We start from the raw sequence: 22839 nt of genomic DNA, 5'->3' as shown, positions 1-22839 counted from the left end.
TCGCAGAGGTGCAGAGGGCTGATTGGAAGGTTCGACAGCTGTGGACAGTGGCTCCGAAGGGACGACTTGGGTGGAGGAGTTGGGGCTTGGGGGGATGTTGGGGGAAGGGGTGGTGGTATTCTGCTGCTGCTGAGGTGGAGAGCTGCTAAGGTTGTCGCCGTTTTCCAGTTCTGCGTCATCCAGGGCTCCCATGTTGGTATCTGCTGCCCGCGCCTCTAGTCAATTGAGGGCGAGCTCCACATTGATGAACTGTTTCAAACGGTCCAAGTACTGTCCATAGAGTTCCACGTCATTGTGACCGGCTCCTTCCACCCACAGTGGGTCTACAGTTCGTGGACATCGTTCATAGATGGTCAAGCCATGAGAAAAATCGATGACTTCATCTTCTGTACCATGAATCACCAGCACTGGGGATGTTATCTTGGGCACCTTGTCGATACTGCAACCACATAAAAAGTGAGCCTGCATTATGACAACAGCATTTTCTTCTCAGTTTCTTTCTTTGTACTGTTCTTTTATCTTACAGTACACAAAGTGAATCAGAAATTTGATTCCAAAATTTAAAAATTTATTGAAAGTGGTGTGCTGGGGAGGGGGGTGGAAGGGACTGTATTGGGAGATGCCTCTGGCAGGAATACGGGGGAGGCAAAGCCTTCTTAAACTGAAGACATATTGAAAGAATAGTGTGCATAATGCTTTATAAAAACAACAAAATTGATTAAGAGGCATTTGGAAGGTTCTCCTGCAATCAAAACAGAAGATCCAATTAAGAAAAAACATGTAATTTGTAAAGGTGCACAATGAATCACTGATTTAGTTACATAATCAATTGATAACTATAACCAGTATAAACATACAGATAAACATAACTCATAAGACCACAAACATACATTTTTTAAAGATCTGGAATGGTATTGGTAGGCTATAAAAATAACTCATCTAAACAAAGAGAGAGAGAGAGAGAGAGAGAGAGAGTGTGTATCGATTTCGGTGCAACTGCGTGTGCGTGCGTGTTTCAATTCAAATCTGTGTGAAAGTGAGCACCTGCACTTGCTTGTGAATGAGTGTGTGTGTGTGTGTGTGTGTGGAGGGGGGGGGGGGGGGGAGAGAGAGAGAGAGAGAGAGAGAGAGAGAGAGAGAGAGAGAGATTTCAATTCAACCATATTTGAGAGTTTGCGTGGGCATGCACCTGCCGTGTATATGTCTGTGTTTGTGTGTTTGTGTGTGTGTGTGTGTGCGAGTCCCATTCATTCAACTCATGATCACACACACTGTGACACACACACTGGGAGAAAAGCCTGAGGACTTCTCACAATACAGAAATACAGCCATTTAGAACTCAGATGAATGGTGACAGAGAAAGGCATATACAGATGTCCAAATGAGATAGACTGCACTTGTGTTTGAACAAAATATAATACTGCATGCACATAATGTGAATGAATCTTTGGTGCACTGGCTACAGATCCCAGATCTTAACAACTTATTCTGTCTGCAGTCATGAAGTGTACTGCTACATCATCAACTGACGCAATTCAAACCATTTGAAGATACGGAATGAATCGATGCACAAGTTTTATCAACAGAAAATGAACCTATCACACAGACATATTGTGTATAAAGTAACAAATGGCAAAGAGACACGAATAATTCAGCAGGAGGGAGGGAAGGGCTGGGATAGGGGCTGCTACTGTGGCGATAGCCTTGAGATGGTCTTAGTGGTTGGCAAGGCTCAATGCTAATGCACCATAAATTCATAATTTGAATTTGAGGGATAGGGGTAGGAGCAAGTGGTGGTAGTGGTAAGTGAGAGGAGCAAGGCACCCAGATTGCAGAATGACATATTATAGCAGACAGTCTTGAGGGCAGGAACTTTAAAGTACTGAAGTTAGTAGCATCTTCTGCCTTGACACGTGTCAGAATCAAGCATCACCCACTAGTTTCATAGTTCATTAACCCATTCAGCCATAGAGAGTTCACAGCCTCGGCAGGTTCCTCTGCCATTTTACTGATGCAGAAAAACAAAAAAAAAATATACTGAAAGTGACCAGTTTTTCTTCTAAATTGACATATGGGGACACATCCAGAAATATTGTATTGTACTGTATTAATAATATTTTTAAAATCTTTATATAGCGCTATAATACAAGCATAAGCAAGCTCTAAGCGCTTTACAATCCAGTACCTGAAGTGAAACAAGAAAGCATATAAAAAGTAGTAGAAACATAAATACAGAATCATTAATATTATAAAAAACACAATGCATAAAACTCACAAAGTAACATACTATCAATACTACAACTGTTACACTCAAACACTCACACTAACACCCACGCACAGACACACACATGATTAAACGGCTGAGATGACAGCAATTTTCACTTAAAATACATACATGTAAAAAGGAACATAACTTATCTGCATGCCACAGATTTTGTAAAAATTGTCAAATAAAATTTTGGATAGAAAAGGTAAAAGGGGTAAAAATTGGGTCATTCTCCCTTTCAAACCACACCACCACCATCCATCTACCGACTCCCATTCTCTCCCTACTCTCCCATCACACACACACACACATTGCCATGGGCCTGGGACAACAGCACTATTTGAGTTATGACAAGTATTTTTTAAAGAGGTAAGTTTTAAGATTTACTTTAAAGGTAGATATATGAGTTGTTTGTCTGAGAGCAACAGGCAGAGAATTCAAAGTTGTTGGGCCGAAGACGGAAAATGTGACCTCTTTCCACATGAGTTAAGGCAGTATCGGGGAACAGTTAGCTGGGAGGAATTGTGAGATCTCAATGTTCTGTTTGGCAAGTACGGGTTAACAAGCTCAGAAAGATATGAGGGTGTGGTATCACAATTCAGGCACTGAAAGCATAGGCAGGCAACTTTATATTCAATTCTGGCTTGAACAGGCAACCAATGAAGTGTCCGCAGGAGAGCAGTAGCACTCTCTCCTCTAGACTTTTTAAGGACGAGTCGAGCTGCCCTATTCTACATTTTCTGGAGCTTGTAGAGTTTATCATTGGGAAGGCCAGCAAAGAGAGAGGTATATCATACTGTACTGTATTGTATTGTATTGTACTGTACTGTATCATGCTGTATTGTTCTTTTTTGTCACCCAGTGAAATTTGGGCTGCTCTCCCTAGGGAGAGCTTGTTACAACACTGAGATGCCACCCATTTTATGTATATTTTTTCCTGCCTGCACTTTTTTAAAATTTTTATTTGTTTTTCTACTGAAGTGGGATCTTCTACATAATTTTGCCAGGGACAACTATTTTGTTGCTGTGGGTTGTTGTTTTTGGGGTTTTTTTTTGTTTTGTTTTTTACATGCGCTAAGTGCAAGCTGCATACAGGACTTCAGATTCTCGTCTCACCTGAATGACTAGCATCCACACCACAACTCAAAGTCTAATGGAGGGGGAGAAAATACTGACAACTGTGCAGGGATTTGAACCAGTGTGCCCAGATTCTCTCACTTCCTACGTGGACACATTACCTCTAGGCCATGACTCCATGAAGTATATATAATGTAGAAATGTGACTCTTTTGCCTGCAATATAACTGTCTGCCTATGTAAAAACATTTATATATATTATTCAAATCAAACAAGTTTTGAGGAAATGCTCAGACACAGGGATGAGTGAGTTCATCAATTATGTGTCTTTCTATTAACTGTTGTGATACTGTTTTTGTTGTTTTTTTCTAGTGCAAAAGCTGTTATCTGTGTTTCTTTTAAAGATTGATTGTGATTATTACTGAGTGATACTACTTAATATATATATGTATATATGCGCTAAATGATGATGATTTATAAAATAACAATGTCAGTATGAACAATATCCTATGGAATTTGGTGAAAAGTGATCTACCAATGGAGGAAAACATAGCCAAAAAACAACAACAAACAAAAAAACAACAACCCAAAAACAAACAAACAACAAGAAAGGCAAGGCCTTCAAGACTCACTTGTGATACACTTAAAAAAAAAAAAATCCAAGTTTTTATGTATTGAGTATAATGCATTTACTGTTATATTTATATTTTTTGTATTCTCTAAACTTGGCACTTTGATCTGATATTCGACCCAACAAAGGATCTTCATTATTATCATTTTTTGTTCAAACAGGAACTTCTTTTGCTAAGCATGGAAGTTTTATTTATTGCAAACGTTTTGGTGTAGATTGCAGAACAAGGGAAATTACTCTGCTGGGGAACTTAATTTGCTTTAAACTGATCTTTCTCATCTTAAACATTACATTTTGAAATTATACTCAATACATAAAAAGCTTGGATTTAAAAAAAAAAAAAAGTGCACCACAAGTGAGTCTTGAAGGCCTTGCCTCTCTTGTTTCAAAATGCAATGTTTAAGATGAGAAAGATCAGTTTAAAGCAAAATAACTCCACTAGCATTACAGAGTAATTTCCCCTTTTTACTATCTGCACCAAAACGTTTGCAAAATAAATAAAAATTCCATGCTTAGCAAAAGAAGTTTCTGTTTGAACAAAAAATGATAATAATGACTGCTCTAGCTGTTGGGTCAGAATATCAGATCAAAGTGCCAAGTTTAGAGAATACAAAAAATATAAATATAACAGTAAATGCAGTTTGCATATAATTAGGCTTCATTCTTTATTTTTTTGTGCCAATCCCAGAAGCGCAATATTGTTTTAAACAAGATGACTGGAAAGAACTGGATTTTTCCTATTTTTATGCCAAATTTGGTGTCAACTGACAAAGTAGTTGCAGAGAAAATGTCAATGTTAAAGTTTACCATGGACACACACACACACACACAGACAACCGAACACCGGGTTAAAACATAGACTCACTTTGTTTACACAAGTGAGTCAAAAATAGCATACATACACCTCCACAAACCATATTATGTGTCTTTCACATTGTTTTTTCATGGCAAATAATGTGCAACATACCAAGCAGTAAAGGAGTTAATAATTCACAGATGATCAGTTCATGTAAAAACAAAATCAATTATCATGCATACTTTTTTTTTTTTTTTTTTAAATTTTATTTTAACCTGAGTATCAACTCAGTATCTAACTGACCCTTTTATTTTCAGCCAAGCTCTAATTCAACAATCCCCACATACATCCCCAACCTCCACTCCCAAAACATACCCATATCCACTGGCACACCCACACTTTAAACAAAGCTGCCTCACCTACTTTCTAGAGTTCTAACTTCTATGACTACTTTGGTACTTGCCACACACAAATTCTGTAACAATAAATTCAGAAAATGTCATATTCATAACAACTGAAAAAGATTTTTTTTTTTTAAATAAAAATGAGACACACTCTACCTTTCATTGAGAGTGAGAGTACTGACAGCTACAATATTAACATGTCAAAAGTGGCAAAAATATATATCAAAACATGTCCATGTCAAAAGTGGCATGAGTTACAATGTCTGCGGTTCACTGCTTCAATTCCACTGATGAAATCAAAAGGGAAAGTTATTAAAAAAAAGAAAAAGAAAAAAAAAGGAGACCACAGCTCTGACGGACTGATTAATTCAACATAAAATCACAGTGCTTTTATTTTAGCCAAAGCAGTCAAAGGGACTATCACTGCATCAAATACAATTAATACACTAATTTGGCTCCATTCAACACATTGTGCCCTGGCTTAAACCAAAACAACAAACAAAAAGCCAACATAAATACAAACAAACAAAAACATAAACAAAACCACACAAACAGTGAAACACACAACAAACAACTCTGGTTTGCTATGGTGTGGGTTTGTGTGTCACACACATGAAAATGCAGTGAAATGTCAAATCGGAGGCAGGCCAAAAAACATGCCATGTTAAATCAATGGTTCAACCGAAAACTTGTTAAACTCCTGCATTGGCACTTTCTTCAGCAGAAAGTGTTTTGTTCAACTTTTGATTGAATGATAGACTGCCCAATTTGATTTTGCTACAGATTCAAAAAGCTGTTAGAAGGCTGTCTGCACACAATACTGAAAACACTTCTTTTCTCACCAAGGGATATCTCCAGACTACTGACTAGTCCACATAACATGATCATCAAATGTTTCAAAGTCTGTTTCAGGTACACAGAGTGACATACACCTGCCTAGCAAAAGTAAATATTAGTATTACCACACACACGAAAAAGAAGAAAAAAAAGAGAGCTGTTTTTGCTACTGTGGAATGCTGTTCACTAAATGTCCTGAACAAAAGCCTAAGTTTAACATTCATGAAATATACTTAAGAAAACTGCACTTCTCCAATGATCAGCTTCAACTCCAGTGTCATGTGGCATTTCTGCAAAATGCGCTGCTGAAGTGAAATAAACACAGCCCTCATCCCCACTGCAACCCCACACAGAAAAATCCTGTGTTGAATGCTTTAAAGCCTTGTGAAAACAGAGTTTACATGGCAGGCCAGGCCACACTGTCTGCAGAGATGCTGCATTAAAGCAGACAAGAGGACAGAAGTGGCAGGTTTAGAGCTTGACACGGGAGAACATCCCATTAGAAATGTTCATTAACTCCCACAGCTATTTTCACACTTTAACCCTGACATACAGCAAACACAACTAGAATTTAGTAGAAACAGAATATCAATTTGTGAGGGGTTTGTTCAGGTGTGTTGAATACAGACTCATGCAAATGACTTCAGATAGACCTGCATGACTAAACAATTACACACGATGATCTTTGTCTTATCCTAGTGTTTGTGGATACATGCAATTACAAATATGTGTGTGTGTGTGTGTGTGTGTGTGTGTGTGTGTGTGTGTGTGTGTGTGTGCTAAGCATGAGTGTGTGTGCTTGTGTGTAAACATGTATCCTGGTTATTAGTATGCATGCAACTAAATGGAAGTTTTATCCAGACTGTTGATTCTTGTCCATCAGATTCAGATTTCTACTCTGTAAAACTTTGCAAATTAGAAACTGGAGCTGGAGATATAATCCAAATGTGTTGGTAGGGAACCGTGCCAACTGACACCCCCAAGGTGGGGGGAAATGTGCACAGGTGACACCCACACGTGTTGCTCTTGCATTGTTTCACCAATAAAGGCAAAGCTGTAACATGGCATATAAAACCTTTTGCATCAGAAAACAATCTGCCTGTTCCCAACAACTGGGACACCCACATGACATCTGTTCACCTGCAGTGAAACAATTGTCATTTAAATTTGTTTTCACAGACAATTATGATAAATCCAATTGTTCAGTTACTTACTCATACCCAGCATACCACTACTAACATCGGGACATATTTTTCAAGGTCTACCACAGTATGTATCAGTGTACATGTACATAGCTAAAGTAATTTAGTATTTACCTATGTAGCAGAATTAGTATGCCAAAAACAAATTGACTGATCAACACAGCTACTGTATAAAGTTGTTTTGAACATTTATTTTTTAATTGAAGCTCTGCACAAAGAAAAGCACTTCAACTAGGTCAAGCTCAGGAAGATCATGACACAGTATACAGGTTACACTTAAGCATATCAGTAGATGCATTTAACTTAAAACTTCTTTTGCTGAGCAATCACTGAATCAGCTGAGAAAGTGAACACAGTTCCAACAACAACAAATCTTTGTTGTGAAAATACTGCTTCAGCACAGAATTACGTACTTACAGTGTGTGTAAAGCAAAATATTTTCTCATTTATTCAGTTATTAAACTAAAGAGACAATAGTCACGGGGTGGGGGTGGGGTGAGGGGTTGGGGGGTGGATTTTACTAATTTACTGTGTATAAGAATCAAGTATCAACTTTTAAAGAGTGGGCATTGCTGCCTATCTGATATCTGCTTCACCTCAACGTTTAACTTTCATTATTAATCACCAATCAAGGCTGTGTTTGTGAACAACTGTCATTATTTAATAATTCAAATTAAAAGTTGAACATTTTCCAGCAATTTTGGATTGTTGTTAATATTAACAAGCCTTTTGATAATATCAGGTATATATTAAGTAAACAGAAACTGAATATAATTACTGTGAAATTCTGTTTGGCTGTTAGGAAATTTATCTAAGTATACTGATAAGGAATTAATATAATATGTATCAGTCAATAAAATAATTACTTTTTATAAGTTTGGTATGAATTCAATACTAGTACTTCAATTACTAGATATGCAGCACCAATTTCTTTTGCTTATATTAATTATTTTCTGACAATATACCAAAGTACTGGTCCTTAACAAACGCATTTATGACTATCATTATTCATACTCATAGAGACCTGTTTTCCAAAGCTGAAAATGCTGACTGACAATACATGTATCTGTTTTTGGCTCCTGGAAACTCATTAGATATTTTGCATTTTGCTACAACTTCCAAATTCATACACTGAACAAATAACCGGCACTAGGCATCGATCCTCGATCGATGTGAAGCAAACAGCTCGACACTGGTCCCGAATAATATACGGATGTAATGTTCAGTGCTTGGTCAATCAAAGTCTAAGCGGACCTTTCTTGATTCTTAGAGTTTGCTTTCGCTGCTGTCCTGCATGAACTTTTCACTATAATGGCTGATAGAACTGCGTACAGAAAAGTCTGACCAGAAATAAAACTCTTGATCCCCAGATGGGTCACCTGACACTTAGCACCTCCTCCTGACTCTATATTTGCTAAATCTCCCACCACTATTTTTTTTTTTTTTTTTTTAATTTACTGACAAACTCCCACCGAAATTATTGTATGTAACAATTACCCATGTCATTCACTGATTCAATGACATTTTCATTGGGATCTCCGCGAAGCACCAAACTTTTTATCAACTGAGGATCGATGCCCAGCTACTTTGGAACCAAATATAATGAAATTCCTTTTAACTTTTTAATACTTTTAACTGCAAGTATGCAATAATAGTCAACTAAATCATATCAAAATACCAAGCAAGTATGCATAATAGTCTGAAACTAAATCATATCAAAATAGCAAGGAATATGTATGACAAACATTCCTGATTCGACAAAGGACAGACTGCTAAACTATTTCTACATCAGTAAAAGTGTTTCAAAACCGACCCATAAAACACTTTAATATGACTGTTACTGTTAGTTAACACTTCAGGCAGATGATTTTTAGAAGGCCATAAGTTGGATAACAACTGGGGAAAGTGTTTCAAAACCGACCCATAAAACACTTAATATGACTGTTACTGTTAGTGTAACACTTCAGGCAGATGATTTTTTTTAGGCCATAAGTTGCATAACAATTGGGGATTTGGGGACAAAGTAATCTAAGCCTTAAAACTGATTTTTAAAAACAAAGTGTAGATTGCAATTTGCATGCTTCAAGTGATTTTTTCAATTTTCATAATCATGCTATGATTTTTGTTGTGGATGGTAGTAGGCACATACATTTCTGTGTATCCATAAACCACTTCATTCTGATATAATATAGATGACAGGATCTTTCACAGGCATGTATTTGATCACTGATCACCTCCATTTAACATACAATGATACATTGTTCTAAGCACTCTGCTAAGTCATTTCTAATGTGTTTGCAGAATACATAATCTATTATGAACCTGACGAGAAATTCACACATGACTGCATTTCAAGTCAATTCTAAGTCTCACATACCTCCACTGCGAAACACACACACACAACCTTGTTAAAATAAGTATAATAACTTTGGACACTGAGAACTTGTCCACTTATAATTCAAACAGATTAACAGCCTTGGTCATCAAATACAAAAACAGAAAATTTACATACCTGGGGAAAGCATCAAAGAACCATGTTCTCTTTGTTTCTGGGAAGGCCACCCGCATGCCGGACATAAGTGGAGAATGAAGAATGACAGCGCCAACTTCATACCGTGATGCCAGGTCTATTGTTGGTACTGTTCCTATACTCTGTCCATACAAAATAATATTCTGTGGGCTGATACCATACCGTGACCGCAGCGACTGCCAAGCAGCATCAATGTCCGCATACAGATTTTTCTCAGATGGTTTCCCTGAACTGGCTCCATATCCTGAATAATCAAAGCTAAAGATGTTGCAGTTGATACGTGAACCTAAACCAATGTAGAAACTACTCATCTGCCCAAGGTCTACAGCATTTCCGTGGCTGAACAAAATAGTGTAGCGTGCGTTCGGTGAGCACCGACAGAACATGCAAGCGATTCTGTTGCCGCGGTTCGTACGAGTCATGAAGACCTCCAGATTGTCAAGTTCCCGTTGTGAATACTGCCATTCTGCTCTGTCTGATAACTGGATCGTGTATCTTGATCCTGTCTCATCTGAGATGAGATCGTAAGTGCGATCTGGGGGCAAGAAAGCGAGCTTGGCTGCAATGCGAGAGGGGCATGGAGGGCAGCAAAAGAGACAACAAAGCTCGCTGAGCGATAAGCCGTTCATGATGGCTAAACCAACAACAGTCGTCACCAAAACATATACCTGTCAATAATATAGTCCACTAAATATCCACCCTTCGGTCTGTTATGCTACAAAAGCCATTTTGATGCTTTAACAACCTCAAAAAGCGAAAAATATTGTCAATCACTTCCGTCCACTGTGACAACATTCAACGCCAGATGATGACGTCATGCGGATTGACATCCGCAGTGAGCCTGACCCATCCCATGGAATAGTTGAGATTTAGTGTCATGATACCTTCAATATATTTTATGCATAAAAAGTAATCAAAATTTATTTTGGACAATATTTCCAGAGATTTTTGATCAAGAGTTACTTGTAACATTTTTGTGCGTTAATGTTATGAGTTATTTCCGTTTGAAAGGTTACTTCCGGTACTTATGTCAGTTCATGTGTTTTCATGTGGTTGTGCAACGAGATATTTAGTACTTAGCAAGCTCCAAAAACAAACCCCTCTCTCTCAGCTGGAATCCTCTCACATCCTAACAGTGTACGTAAAATCAGAAACACATGTATGACAACTCAAATTTTGAAAAAGTTCAAACAAGAAGCCTTTTTTTTTTTTTTTTTCGTTTTAATGTTTGCTCGAGTTTCTAAAGATAAAGCCTTAACTTCTCAATGTAATTTTCACCTTCATGATGCGGCGTGTTTTAGCAAGTCAAATCTAGCAGAATCCATTCATTTCTAGATCGGATTTTCTTGTTGACTTTAATCCGTTGCTGAAACAAACCTCTTAGGAATTTCACTTGATGGAGCACCAGCTGTGCAACTCACTGATCAGCATAGAACAGCATGGATTTGTACTAGGTCGCTCATTTATGACACAGCTACTGGAGGTCATGGATGACTAGACCAGAATCATGGACGATGGTGGCAGTGTGGATGTCATATTCATGGACTACCAGAAGGCCTTTGATTCACTCATTCAGTATCACACTACAGACTGCTGGCAAAAGTTGCAGCCCATAGAATCCATTGCAAGATACTGGACTGGATCACTGGCTTTATCATATGCAGACACCAGCAAGTTATTGGCAATGGCACATATTCAACAGAAGCAGACGTGACTAGTGGAATACCTTAAGGCAGCGTTCTTGGTCCTATTCTTTTTGTCATCTTTATCAGTGATTTTCCTGGACATGTGAAAAGCAATGTCAAGATGTTCACAGATAATACAAAGCTGTATGCCAGAACTGATACTGACCATGGCCCTCAAGACCTACTGGATGATCTGGACCAACTACAGAACTGAACAAACAAATAGCAGCTTAGATTTCATCCACATCAGTGCTGTGTCTCCACACTGGGAGGGAAGAAATCTGAGGTAAGATTTGATGTCAAAACCAGCGACATAGATGGAAGTGAGTTACAGCTGACCCTGGTGGAAACTGAGGTAGAGAGGGATCATGAAGTGCTGATCGACAGTGGTTTATGCTTCAGGGAACAGAGGTTGCACAATCTACAGCCAAAGCAAACAGAACTGTGGGCATCATTTGCCGATCCTTCAAATACCTGTCGTAACAGACTTTCGTTCAGCTGTACAAGACCCTTATCTGTCCAATACTGGATTATGGTCACTGTCTGCCAGCCACAGAGGAAAATACTATGCAGCACAACTGAGGATGTGCAGTGCCAAGCAACAAAGAAACTTTACCAGAAGAGACTGAAGATTATGAGATTGCCAAGCCTAGAACACCGGCACTGTACAGGGGATATGATCTTGACTTACTTGACTTATTCCTCTTGATTCCGTGGGGAACATAGGGCCGCAACAACACTCCTCCAACGCACCCGGCTCTGGCTGGTCCTCTTCAGTTCGGCCCACGTCATTCCGGCCGCCCTTGTCTCTGCCTCAATGCTTCTCCGCCAGGTCTGCTTCGGACGGCCAACTTTCCTTTTCCCCTGAGGGTTCCAATCAAGAGCCTGTCTTGTGATGTTTGTTGCAGGCTTGAGTAGTGTATGGCCTATCCATCCCCATTTCCGTTTCTTGATTTCCGTCTCCAGTGGGGCCTGTTTTGTTATGTTCCAAAGTTCTTCATTGGAGACAACCTCTGGCCATCTGATGTTCAGGATGTTTCTTAGACATCTGTTGGTGAATGTCTGAAGCTTGTGGGTGCTGGTCTTTGTCACTCTCCACGTCTCTGAGCCATAGAGTAGAACCGACTTCACGTTGGTGTTAAAAATCCGGATCTTGTTGCGGATTGAGAGGGCTGTCGATCTCCAGATTGGTCGAAGGGTGTTGAAGGCGTGTCTTGCTTTGTTGATACGGCTCTTGATGTCTTCGTCCGTCCCCCCGTCTTTGCTGACAACACTGCCTAAGTAGACAAACTTGTCAACCTCCTTGATGTTCTCTTGGTGTAGTTGCACTGGATCTTGCTTCTTGTTGTTGACCCTCATGACCTCTGTTTTCCCAATGTTGATTTGGAGTCCAGTCTTCTCAGCTTCTTCTGCCACACGACATAGTTTCTCCTGCGCATCTTGCTGCCTGTGGGAGAGGAGACTTATGTCATCTGCAAAGTCTAGGTCCTCCAGCTGTTTAGTAAAAGTCCACTGGATGCCTGTCCTCCGATCTGCTGTAGACTGCCTCATGACCCAGTCAGCCACCATCAGGAAAATGGTCGGTGAGAGCAAACAACCCTGACGGACGCCGGTTTGCACACTGAAAGGTTCCGTCAGTTTCCCATCGTGGATCACTTGACAGGTGGCGTCTTCGTACATCTGCTGGATGATGGTTACAAACTTTGGTGGAAATCCATAGTGGTACATCAGTCTCCAGATGACATCTCGGTCGACACTGTCAAAAGCTTTTTGAAAGTCGACGAAGACTGTGTACAGGGGGGTCTGCCACTCCAGGGACTGCTCGATGATGATGCGCATGGTTGCGATGTGATCCGTGCACGAGCGATCTTGTCGGAAGCCTGCTTGTTCGTCCCGAAGTGTCTTGTCCAAAGCGTTCTTCAGTCTCTCAAGGATGATTCTGCTCAGTACCTTGCCCGGAATAGACAACAGCATGATTCCCCGCCAGCTGTTGCAGGATGAAAGGTCCCCTTTCTTTGGCAGCTTTACGAGATGTCCTCTTTTCCAGTCTTTTGGCACTCGCTCCTGTTCCCAGATCTTGCAAAGGAGAGGGTGCAGCATCTCAGTTGAAGTCTGGATGTCGGCCTTCAGAGCTTCAGGTGGAATTCCATCTGGGCCAGCTGCCTTTCCTGACTTGAGGGACTTGATGGCCTTGACGATCTCGGTCTTGCTGGGAGGGTTGGTGTTGATGTCGAGGAGCTTGGTAGGTGGCGGGATGTCTGGTGGGGCGGGTGGTGCTGGTCGGTTGAGCGTTTCTTTGAAATGCTCTGCCCATCTTGCTCTCTGCTGTTCTTCGCCAAGGATGGTGTTTCCGTCTTTGTCCTTGACGGGCCGGCTTGGGTTGCTGTTTTTCCCGGAGAGTGTCCTGGTGATCTCATACAGGCGCTTCATGTTCCGCTGACCTGCTGCACTCTCAGCTTCTGCTGTCAGTTCCTCGATGTAGGTTCTTTTATCTTTTCTCGCACTTCGCTTTACTTGTCGGTTCATCTCCCAGTACTGTGCTTGTAGCTCATGTCTCTCGGCTTGATCTTGCGTGCAGTTGATCTGGTCTTTCAAATGCTTCCTCTCAGTGATGAGTGTCCAGGTGTCTGTTGATAGCCACTCTTTGTGCTTCCTCGTTTTCTTGCCCAGGACTGTTTTGCAAGTTGTTGTCCAGGTCTCTCGAAGGCTATGCCAATGTTCTTCTATTGAGTCCTCTGGGAGTTGGGAAAGCACACTGAACTTGTTCCTCAATTCAATCTTGAACTCTTCTGCTTTGGGTTTCTCCTTCAAGCTGTGCACGTTGTACTTGTGCGATGGTCTTGCAGCCTGGTCGTTGTAGGCCTTCAGCTTGGTTTTGAGTGCTGCCACAACCAGGTGGTGATCCGATGCTGCGTCTGCGCCGCGCTTTACCCTGACGTCGTGCAGGCTTCGTCTCCACTTACGACCGATGGTGATGTGGTCGATCTGGTTCTTGGTCTTGCCGTCAGGGGAAACCCACGTGGTCTTATGGATGGTCTTGTGGGGAAACAAGGTGCCTCCAATGACCAGGTCATTGAAGGTGCAGAACTCCATGAAAAGTTCTCCATTCTCATTCTGCACTCCAGTGCCGTGTCTGCCCATGATGAGCTCTCTATTTGTGTTGTCGGCGCCTACCTTGGCATTCAGGTCTCCCATGAGGATCTTCATATCTCTTTTGGGTGTCTTGTCTATGACTGCTTGGACTTGTTGGTAAAAATCATCCTTCTCTTCGATGACTGCCACGTTGGTAGGGGCGTAGTACTGAATGATGGTAACTTTCCTGCCCTTTGAATTGAAGTGTGCCGTGAGGATCCTTGGTGACATAGGCTCCCAGGACAGCAGTGCTCGTGTTGCTTCGGGTGTCATCAGCAACGCTACTCCGTGGGTGTGGGGTTGGCCTTCTTCCTGTCCAGAGTGGATGATGGTGTCTCCACTCACTAGTTGTGTTCTTCCTGATCCTGTCCATCTTGTCTCACATAGGCCTAGAATCTTCAAGTTGTATCTTTGCATCTCACGACAGACTTGAGCTGTTTTGCCTGTCTCGTATAGGGTTCTGATGTTCCAGGTCCCTATCCTGGTTTTGGCCTTGGTCGTCAGAAGAGTTGTCGGCGCACTGGCTTCCCAAGGGCTTTCACCAGCTCGCGTCATGGGCTCTACCAGAGAGTACTCCTCCTGGACCAAGCAGTTCTCAGAGTTTGTTGTTGCAGTTTCTGTAACAGTCTTCTTTTTAGAGAACTGGGTTGTTAGCCTAATTCAAACCCCCAACCTGGAGGACCAGTGGGTACTATTCGTCTGGTCTCTACCCTTTGACCTGTCTGACTTGGGTGGCCCTACCAGGAGACGAATCTCCCGCCAGCATAGCTCTCAGGGTTATTGAGACACGCAAGCCCCCCAACCACGGCAAGGTTGCACCCACTGGATTATGGTCACTGTCTGCCAGCCACAGAGGAAAATACTATGCAGCACAACTGAGGATGTGCAGTGCCAAGCAACAAAGAAACTTTACCAGAAGAGACTGAAGATTATGAGATTGCCAAGCCTAGAACACCGGCACTGTACAGGGGATATGATCGAGGTATATAAATACCTCGGGGTTATAACGATGTCAACCTGCCAAAATTTGAGTTTGCCTGTGGAAGAGACCTACGAGGACGCAGTTTAACTCAGAAAAACTGACATAGGCACAATTTAGTATTTTAGAGGAAACTTCTGAAACCAGGTTGTTTCCCTCTGGAACAGCTTGCCAGATATGGCAGTAACAGCACCTTCTATCAGCACTTTAAAAAATCGATTTGATTGTCATTGGAAAAATCTCCCTTCCCTGTACTCACCAGAGTGTTAAGATTAGGTAGATTGACACTTTTTTTGTTTATTTAGCTCCATACGCCTGCCACACATGCTGCTATGTATATATATAGACATACTCGGAAAAATGATGAACAGGCCCTTTAGAAGGGGTCTCAAACAATGGACAGACAACATTGCAGAATTGATAGGCAAACCAATTGCAGAGACCCAGGCTTTGACACCCAACCGTCAGACCTAGAGGAATGCATTGAATGACTGAGTTGAGGGAGAAGAAGAATGTTCTATAAATGAAAGAAACAGAATAAATTATAATAGACACTGGAGAGTTCTGGATCTTGAACTCTCCAGCTGTCACACAGTTCAGAGATTGAATTGTCCATGCAAGACCTTGTCAGTTATTCATGTAAAACTGCAAACTTCCAACTGAGGAAATTCTGTACCATTCAGCTGTATCCAACTGTTGAAGCAACCACTCAGCTTGTTTGTTCCATGATCCTAAGTTGCATTGATTACTGCAATTTACTACTTGCTGGTCTGCCTTCTGATTTGTTGTCATGCCTTCAGATGATTTTGAATGATGAGCACTGCAAAAAAGTGCAAGAACCATTTTCAGAAAGTCAAAAAAGGATCACATTACCCTATTACGTCACCTTCATTGGTTCCCCATCCAGTACAGAATTCAATACAAAATTGCCATATTGGCTTATCGCCACTTTGAAGGATCTCTCCCATCTTACTTATCTCTCTCCTTTATACTTGATACCCCTTCCCGTTCTCTCAGGTATTCTGCTGAAAAGTTCCTTCGAATCCCCAAAACCTCTTCAGTGACATTTGACCAAAGGGCCTTTCTGATTCAGTATCAAGCACTTTCTGTCTGGAATTCTCTTCCTCTGGATCTCTGTCACTTTCGAACATTGTCCTCTTTCAAAACAAACTTGAAAACCCACCTATTTAAACAGACCTTTTGGTGTGATGAAACATAGCTAATTGTCTGCATTCTTCCTGTGCTGCCCTCCCCACTTTACCCTCTACTGAAATCATCATGTGGTTTGTGGGTGTCTGTGGGTTGGTGTTTGTGAATGCGTGAGTGTGTGTGTGTGTGCGCACATGCAAGCGTGTGTGTGTATAGGGTATTTTTGCTGTCTCTGTGTGTGTGATTGTTCATATCTGCAATTTGTAGTGTTGTCTTGGTGTGTAGATACTATTACAGAAGTAGACAGACATAAAAGTGTTGTTTTTTAATGTGCAGAGGTATGTTGTTATGCAGAATTATGTCTTCTTTCATTTAAGCTCTTGGAGCCCATTGCATGGCCCATATGGGGAGTTTACGCCACATAAGTACTACCTATTATTATTATTATAAGGAGAAAGAACAGATGATCAAAATGAAATACATGACTATGTCCATTACCCTTGAAAAGTTCTTGCAGTTTACAGTAATTTTGAACCGTCTAGTACCAGCAGAATCACATTGGATATGTTATGCATGAAGTACAAGAAGTAATGCATTAAACAATAATAGATTATTATGGTGTTATTGTTTCAGAGAAAGGATAGAGATCTACTATGAGTTCTCAGAAAGGCAACGTGCAGAGGACCAGGCCACAGAAACACAGAAATTCCACAGCCTTCAAGAACACTAAGTATGATACCAGTCAGCGAACAAAGAACATCCTCAGCGTTGGCCAGGATGGCCTTTGCAAACGCTGCAAAGAGAAGATTGAGTGGAAAATCAAATACAAGAAGTACAAGCCACTGACTCAACCTGCTACTTGGTAAGTCTGTTGTAAAGTCCATACAGGTGTGATGAAACTGCTGCAAGTACATTTTTTGTTTTGTTTTTGTTGAAACTTGTGTGATCATGATTCTTAAGGAGAATAATAGTTATAAAAGCCTTGATCTTCAAAGGAATGAAAACTTTGGGATGTCTTTGTTTTGGAATGATGTTCTTGAGAAAATACTGATAGTGATACTGGTCAGTGGTGTCCCTGAAATGGTACTGTGATAGTTATACATGTATCCATATTAAAAAGCAACAACAACAACACACACACACACAAGAAACAAAGAAAAAAACCCATATGTATACATGTAGCAATGTCTTTGTCAACATGTTTCTCTCTCTTTTTTTTTGTGTATTGTAATCACAGTTCTAGTTTTGTTGTTGTTTTTTTTAACAAACATTTCCCTTTTTAAAAATTTTTGGTACCTCTGAGTGTGATCAGTTTTTCATGTAACAAATGTTTTGTGAAGAGTGTAGATGTTCACTTCCTGTGTTACTCATGTACAAGGGAACAGAAAAATCTATTGCAGTGTATATAGTGACATGAAGACATTATTCCATTATTCTTCCCTTTTTCTTAATATTGTTGCTACTAATGTTGTTCATTTCACTTGAAACATACAATTAAACTTAGTATTTTTGTTGTTATTTTTTTTCTTCAAAAAGGCAGCATTAAAGAATGAGGTTAGTAAAAGGTATTTTATCTTATTGATATTTTTTTCTTTGTCAAAGTCAGTTGTATAAATTGACAGCTTTAAATTAAATGGAAACCAGTAGATCTCCACATTGTGTACTCTGTTGTGGTCATATTGTATTCATTAATATGAGTGTTATCAGTGAGTTGACCATTTTGATGTGCACAGTGGAGTCATTCAATTTTTTTGGCTAATGCCGATTGTGTGAATTGCAAGGACTTGTCCAGTGGTTATATTTAATATCACTTTTCTTTTTTCAGCACCCGTTGCCATCAAAAGACAGTGAAGAAAGCATATTACACAGTGTGTCAGCCTTGTGCAACATCACTGAACATCTGTGCCAAGTGTGCTGAGAAGAAAGACATTGTTACAGAGTGAGTACTAACCGTGTTCAACAGACAGTATAGAAAAGCTGTTTTGTTGCTGACATTCGTTAACAGATTTGACTTGTCATTGGAGTAAATATGCAGGTTTCTGTGCTTTTGAAATAGTAGCAGTCGGGAGAGGTGTTTTAATATTACCGACCTCCTGGTTGTAACTGATCTGATAAAGTGTCTGCTGTACATCTGGTCTGCCTCCTCAGTAAAGAAATTAGTCAACTGATCATTGACTAAAAGCAAGAAAAAGTAAATATAACCATGTGATTCCTGTTTATTGTCTGTCAGCCGTGGGTTTCAGGAAAATTGTGGATTACTTATTGGCTTTTGCCATTACCGGCAGTTGAACACCAGAAAAGACAGTTCACTGACAAGTCAGGGCCATAACCCCTTACCCGCCATCTGTCTGGCCTTCAACCAGTTGTCTTAAACCACTCCTGTATCTCTCCACCAACTCTTCTCAAATAATGCACCTTCACTATCAGTCATGGTCACTCACTCAGAAATGATGTCTGATTGGATAGATGGTATCAAGAAAGTGTTGAGAGCTGCTGCCAGTTTTGTCACTGTTGTTGTCTTCACCTTCAGGTTCAAACAAATCATAAGACAAAACAGATCCATCTCTCAAAGTGCCTGACGCCTCTGTACTTGCTTGCTCCAAGTGGACCAGCTAGCAATTCATTATTGAGTTTATATCACAGATTGACATGAGCTTACATTTGGGCCGACAGCAAAGTGAGAGCTGTGTTATCAATGGTTTCTCCTCTTTATTGGGAAGTCATTTGCAGTGTAATCTTTTGTTAAGGATTATGACTCTCAAACTAGGGGGCAAAATTGCACTGGCTCTAACAGTCTTAGTACTGCAGCCTTGGGTCTGGTTGGCCTTTGGGAGCCATCCCAACACTAACTGTCCTAAAACTCTCTTTGGCCGAGAGAGTGGGGATGTAACTTGGGCAAGACATTCTCCACTAAAATCAAATTTTAGCCTAGATAGGTGGGACACCAGTTGCCTCCTTTGCTGTTCTGTTGGTCATAGTTGGACATGACAATCATACATTGAGAAGGGATCTTCCACCTGACGAATGCTCACTTAAATAGTATATTTATAAGCCAGACATATTAAACTAACCAACCATTCAGTCTGTTTATGTTCATTGTACCAAATTCTGATGAAGGAAAAATTGAAATAGATGCAGTGGACGTCTTACAGGCACTATGGCAACACTTCGTGCAGTAGGTTAGCTGATGCCTTTTAGGCACTGAACACACTAAATTATGCTGATGTTTGTTAGTGTAATCACCTGCTACACAGTATTATACAAATTCATGTGCAGTTTCAAAACACAGTGAAATTGATCAGTCATTTTTGGATTGAACCTCCTGTGCTGAAATCTTTGGCAGCATTTGAAAGGGGGGAAACATGCGTTCAAAGCTTCAAAATGATCTTGACCTAACTTTAAAGTTGTGATTGTGTGGAAGTCAAGCTCATAGTGCTCAGTGGAGTCTGCCAAGATAGCATTTAGCAGTTTATATTTTTCTCACAGGTTTTCTAGCTACTTTCAACAAATGAATTTTGATATAGTAATCACTTGTAACATTTCACAATAGTGTAACCTTGACCCCTGTTCAGGATCATTTGGTCAAAACATTTTTGTACTTTTTTCTCCAAAATTGACAGACTCATGAAATCGGATGCAAAGATTTGGCTCAAGTTCTTGAAAATCAGAGTTTCCACATTACAAGAGTGCAGTTAGTAGGTCATGATCTACCAATTAAGGTCTGAGGACAGGTAACGTTTTCTTTTCTTGTGATTTTGTTGTTTTTTGCCAATGAAGTGACGTGTGAGACATGCATATGCACTTAAGGTGGTGAAGATTTAGAGTTCCTTTTTATTCTGTAGTCAGCTCATACAATGTTCTGTGCAATGTGTTTAACATCAGTTTGTTCTGGTTTTGCTACAGATTTGCTCCAGATGAGCAGACGCAGACTGCAGAACAGTGTGAAATGGAGCAGGAGATTAAACTGTTGTCAGAGAGAGAGCGAAGTGAGTTGCAAGTTCAGAGTCAGTCTAAGTTACGTGGTCAACCTTTTCCTCTTATTATTACCGAGGAAGCTGTTCTCAGGAATCATGATATAAACGCAACAGTCATATGTATGTCACTAAGAACCAAATCTGAATTTTTGCCTTTTGGTGACATGACTTGCTTGGAAGTTAATAATGGGGTTGTGGGCATGTTTCTATACTTTTTGAGTCACAAGACTCCTGAACTCAAGTTTCAATAAGTATAGAAACATGTCCACAACCCCATTAACTTTCAAGCAAGTTATGTCACTATAAGGCAAAATTCAGATTTGGTTCTTAGTAATAGATATGGAACTTCTCAACTCCAGTGCATTTAAAAACAGTTATTTTTCTCACAGGAATGGAGAAATGGAAAAGTGGTTTTGTGGAAAAAATGGTATGCGAGTGAAAATAAAATATTTTCTGAAAACATAGTTCAAACTTTATTTGATATCTAAAAGTCAACATTTGAAAGGGTGCAATTGCTGGGTGGTTAGGACATTGGACTCTTAATAACCTGTGGTCCAGTATCTGTGTCTGATGAGTTAAGGATGGAGATCAGTTCTTATCTGATCTCCCACACCTCCTTTGTGTGCATCACACGCAGAAAATCAAATTTGTTTGTTAAAAGATCCTGTAATCCACATTAACATTTGTTGGGTTTTGGAAACAAATATATCCAGCATGCATACCAAAATAGCAGGGTTAAAGCAGTATATATATTTGTAAAATCCCACCTGCAGATCTTTCATTTATTTATTTATTTGTTTGTGTTGTTTTGTTATTTTATTTTATTTATTTTCATTTATTTTATTGTATTTTATTTTTAAAAATTTATTATTTATTTATTTAAAAAAAACTTTTTTATTTATTTTTTTAAAAATTAAATATTTTTTTCCTCAAGGCCTGACTAAGCGTGTTGGGTTACGCTGCTGGTCAGGCATCTGCTTGGCAGATGTGGTGTAGCGTGTATGGATTTGTCTGAACACAGTGACGCCTCCTTGAGCTACTGATACTGATACTGATTTGTATGAGGCAACATGGGAATGGCAGCCCATGCACACAGAGGAAGTAAAATTTTATTGATGAAATGATGTCAGCCTTCTTACATTGAGGCGTGTGTAAATAATGCTATCAGTGAAAAGAAAGTGCATACTTGAAATACTTCAGTAATTATTCTTGACAGAAAATAATTTTAGCACATGAAGTAAAGATTAGTTTGCGCCATAGTTGTCACAGAGAGTGAATTATATGTTGCGAATACATGGTGTGAGCATTCATTTGTTTGAATGATTAATAGTTGCATGATTTGATAATAGATGCTGTTACATGTACATGAGCATTATGTTTGCATGTATTTTTACCGAATATCGACATTTCACTTCTAATGATTATTAGTGTATGTCCCACATGCCAACATTTTCAGTTGAATTAAATGCTCCTCTCTCTTTGCGTCATTGTTTCAGGGACACTATTCAGGTTAAAGGCTCAAGGTAAACTGACAGATGGTTTGACCAAAGAGGATGGAGAGGACAGTGAACCTAACAAAGGCAATGTGGACTCTGCCACACAAGGCATTGATGAACTGAACTGTGATAGTGAGGATGAGGACAAAGCAAGTGAGGAGGATGGCAGTGAAGGAGAGGAAAAAGTGGATGCATACACTTTATTTGAATAAAAGTATATGGACTGGCATTCATTTTGTTTATGTCAGTCATACATTTAAGAAATGTAAATAAAATAGCATGGAAATTGTATGCTGTGGAAGGTTTTGTTGACTGATGTATGTGGGTGTGTCAACGACTGGCTAAAAGAAAGTAGTCATGAGAGAAGCTTGACAAGTACAAATGGGTGACAACATTGATTATCATTAACATTCACAAATACAGTATATGAACATATTTCATAAATATAATATTTGAACTTGTGATTCCATGTCCCTTTGTCATTTGCCACTTCACCACTTAACCTGTTTCTATACCACAGGCCCAAAACTGATCAATGATGCATATAGGATATTTTCTACCTAAAATTACGTTTAAATAACATACTTATCGTGACCCACTAGTGCAGACTCCGGCAGGGGTCTGACATTCCTGTCCTGTGCAAACTACTATCTGCCTATGCAGAGAAAACAAAAGTAGCTAC

The 22839-nt window shown here is 39.9% G+C and overlaps 2 protein-coding genes across 3 annotated transcripts; one reads left to right on the top strand and one right to left on the bottom strand.

Moving 5' to 3' along the window:
- Nucleotides 1-219: 219 nt before the first annotated feature.
- LOC143282153 (alpha/beta hydrolase domain-containing protein 17B-like) lies at nt 220-10550 on the bottom strand. The gene is made up of 2 exons (XM_076587696.1): nt 9725-10550; nt 220-439 (listed from the first exon to the last, which is right to left on the bottom strand). The coding sequence occupies exons 1-2, from the start codon at nt 10369-10371 to the stop codon at nt 220-222; spliced, it is 867 nt and encodes a 288-aa protein (XP_076443811.1). The 5' UTR covers nt 10372-10550.
- A 203-nt stretch (nt 10551-10753) lies between these two features.
- Nucleotides 10754-22446, top strand: LOC143282152 (uncharacterized protein C9orf85 homolog). 2 transcript variants are annotated; one of them, XM_076587694.1, is made up of 5 exons: nt 10754-10879; nt 17321-17549; nt 18513-18626; nt 20591-20673; nt 22158-22446. In XM_076587694.1, exons 2-5 carry the CDS (start codon nt 17341-17343, stop codon nt 22367-22369), a joined length of 618 nt encoding a protein of 205 aa, XP_076443809.1. In that variant the 5' UTR covers nt 10754-10879; nt 17321-17340; the 3' UTR covers nt 22370-22446. The 2 variants fall into 2 exon arrangements, with proteins under 2 accessions (XP_076443809.1, XP_076443810.1); XM_076587695.1 differs by lacking the exon at nt 10754-10879 and adding an exon at nt 11006-11713.
- Nucleotides 22447-22839: the final 393 nt, after the last annotated feature.

This window comes from Babylonia areolata, chromosome 5 (assembly GCF_041734735.1).
Source record: "Babylonia areolata isolate BAREFJ2019XMU chromosome 5, ASM4173473v1, whole genome shotgun sequence".
In the NCBI taxonomy this organism is placed as follows: Eukaryota; Metazoa; Mollusca; class Gastropoda; order Neogastropoda; family Buccinidae; genus Babylonia; species Babylonia areolata.
The sequence above is the reverse complement of the archived record's forward strand: the minus strand, read 5'-3'. Positions and strand labels throughout refer to the sequence as shown.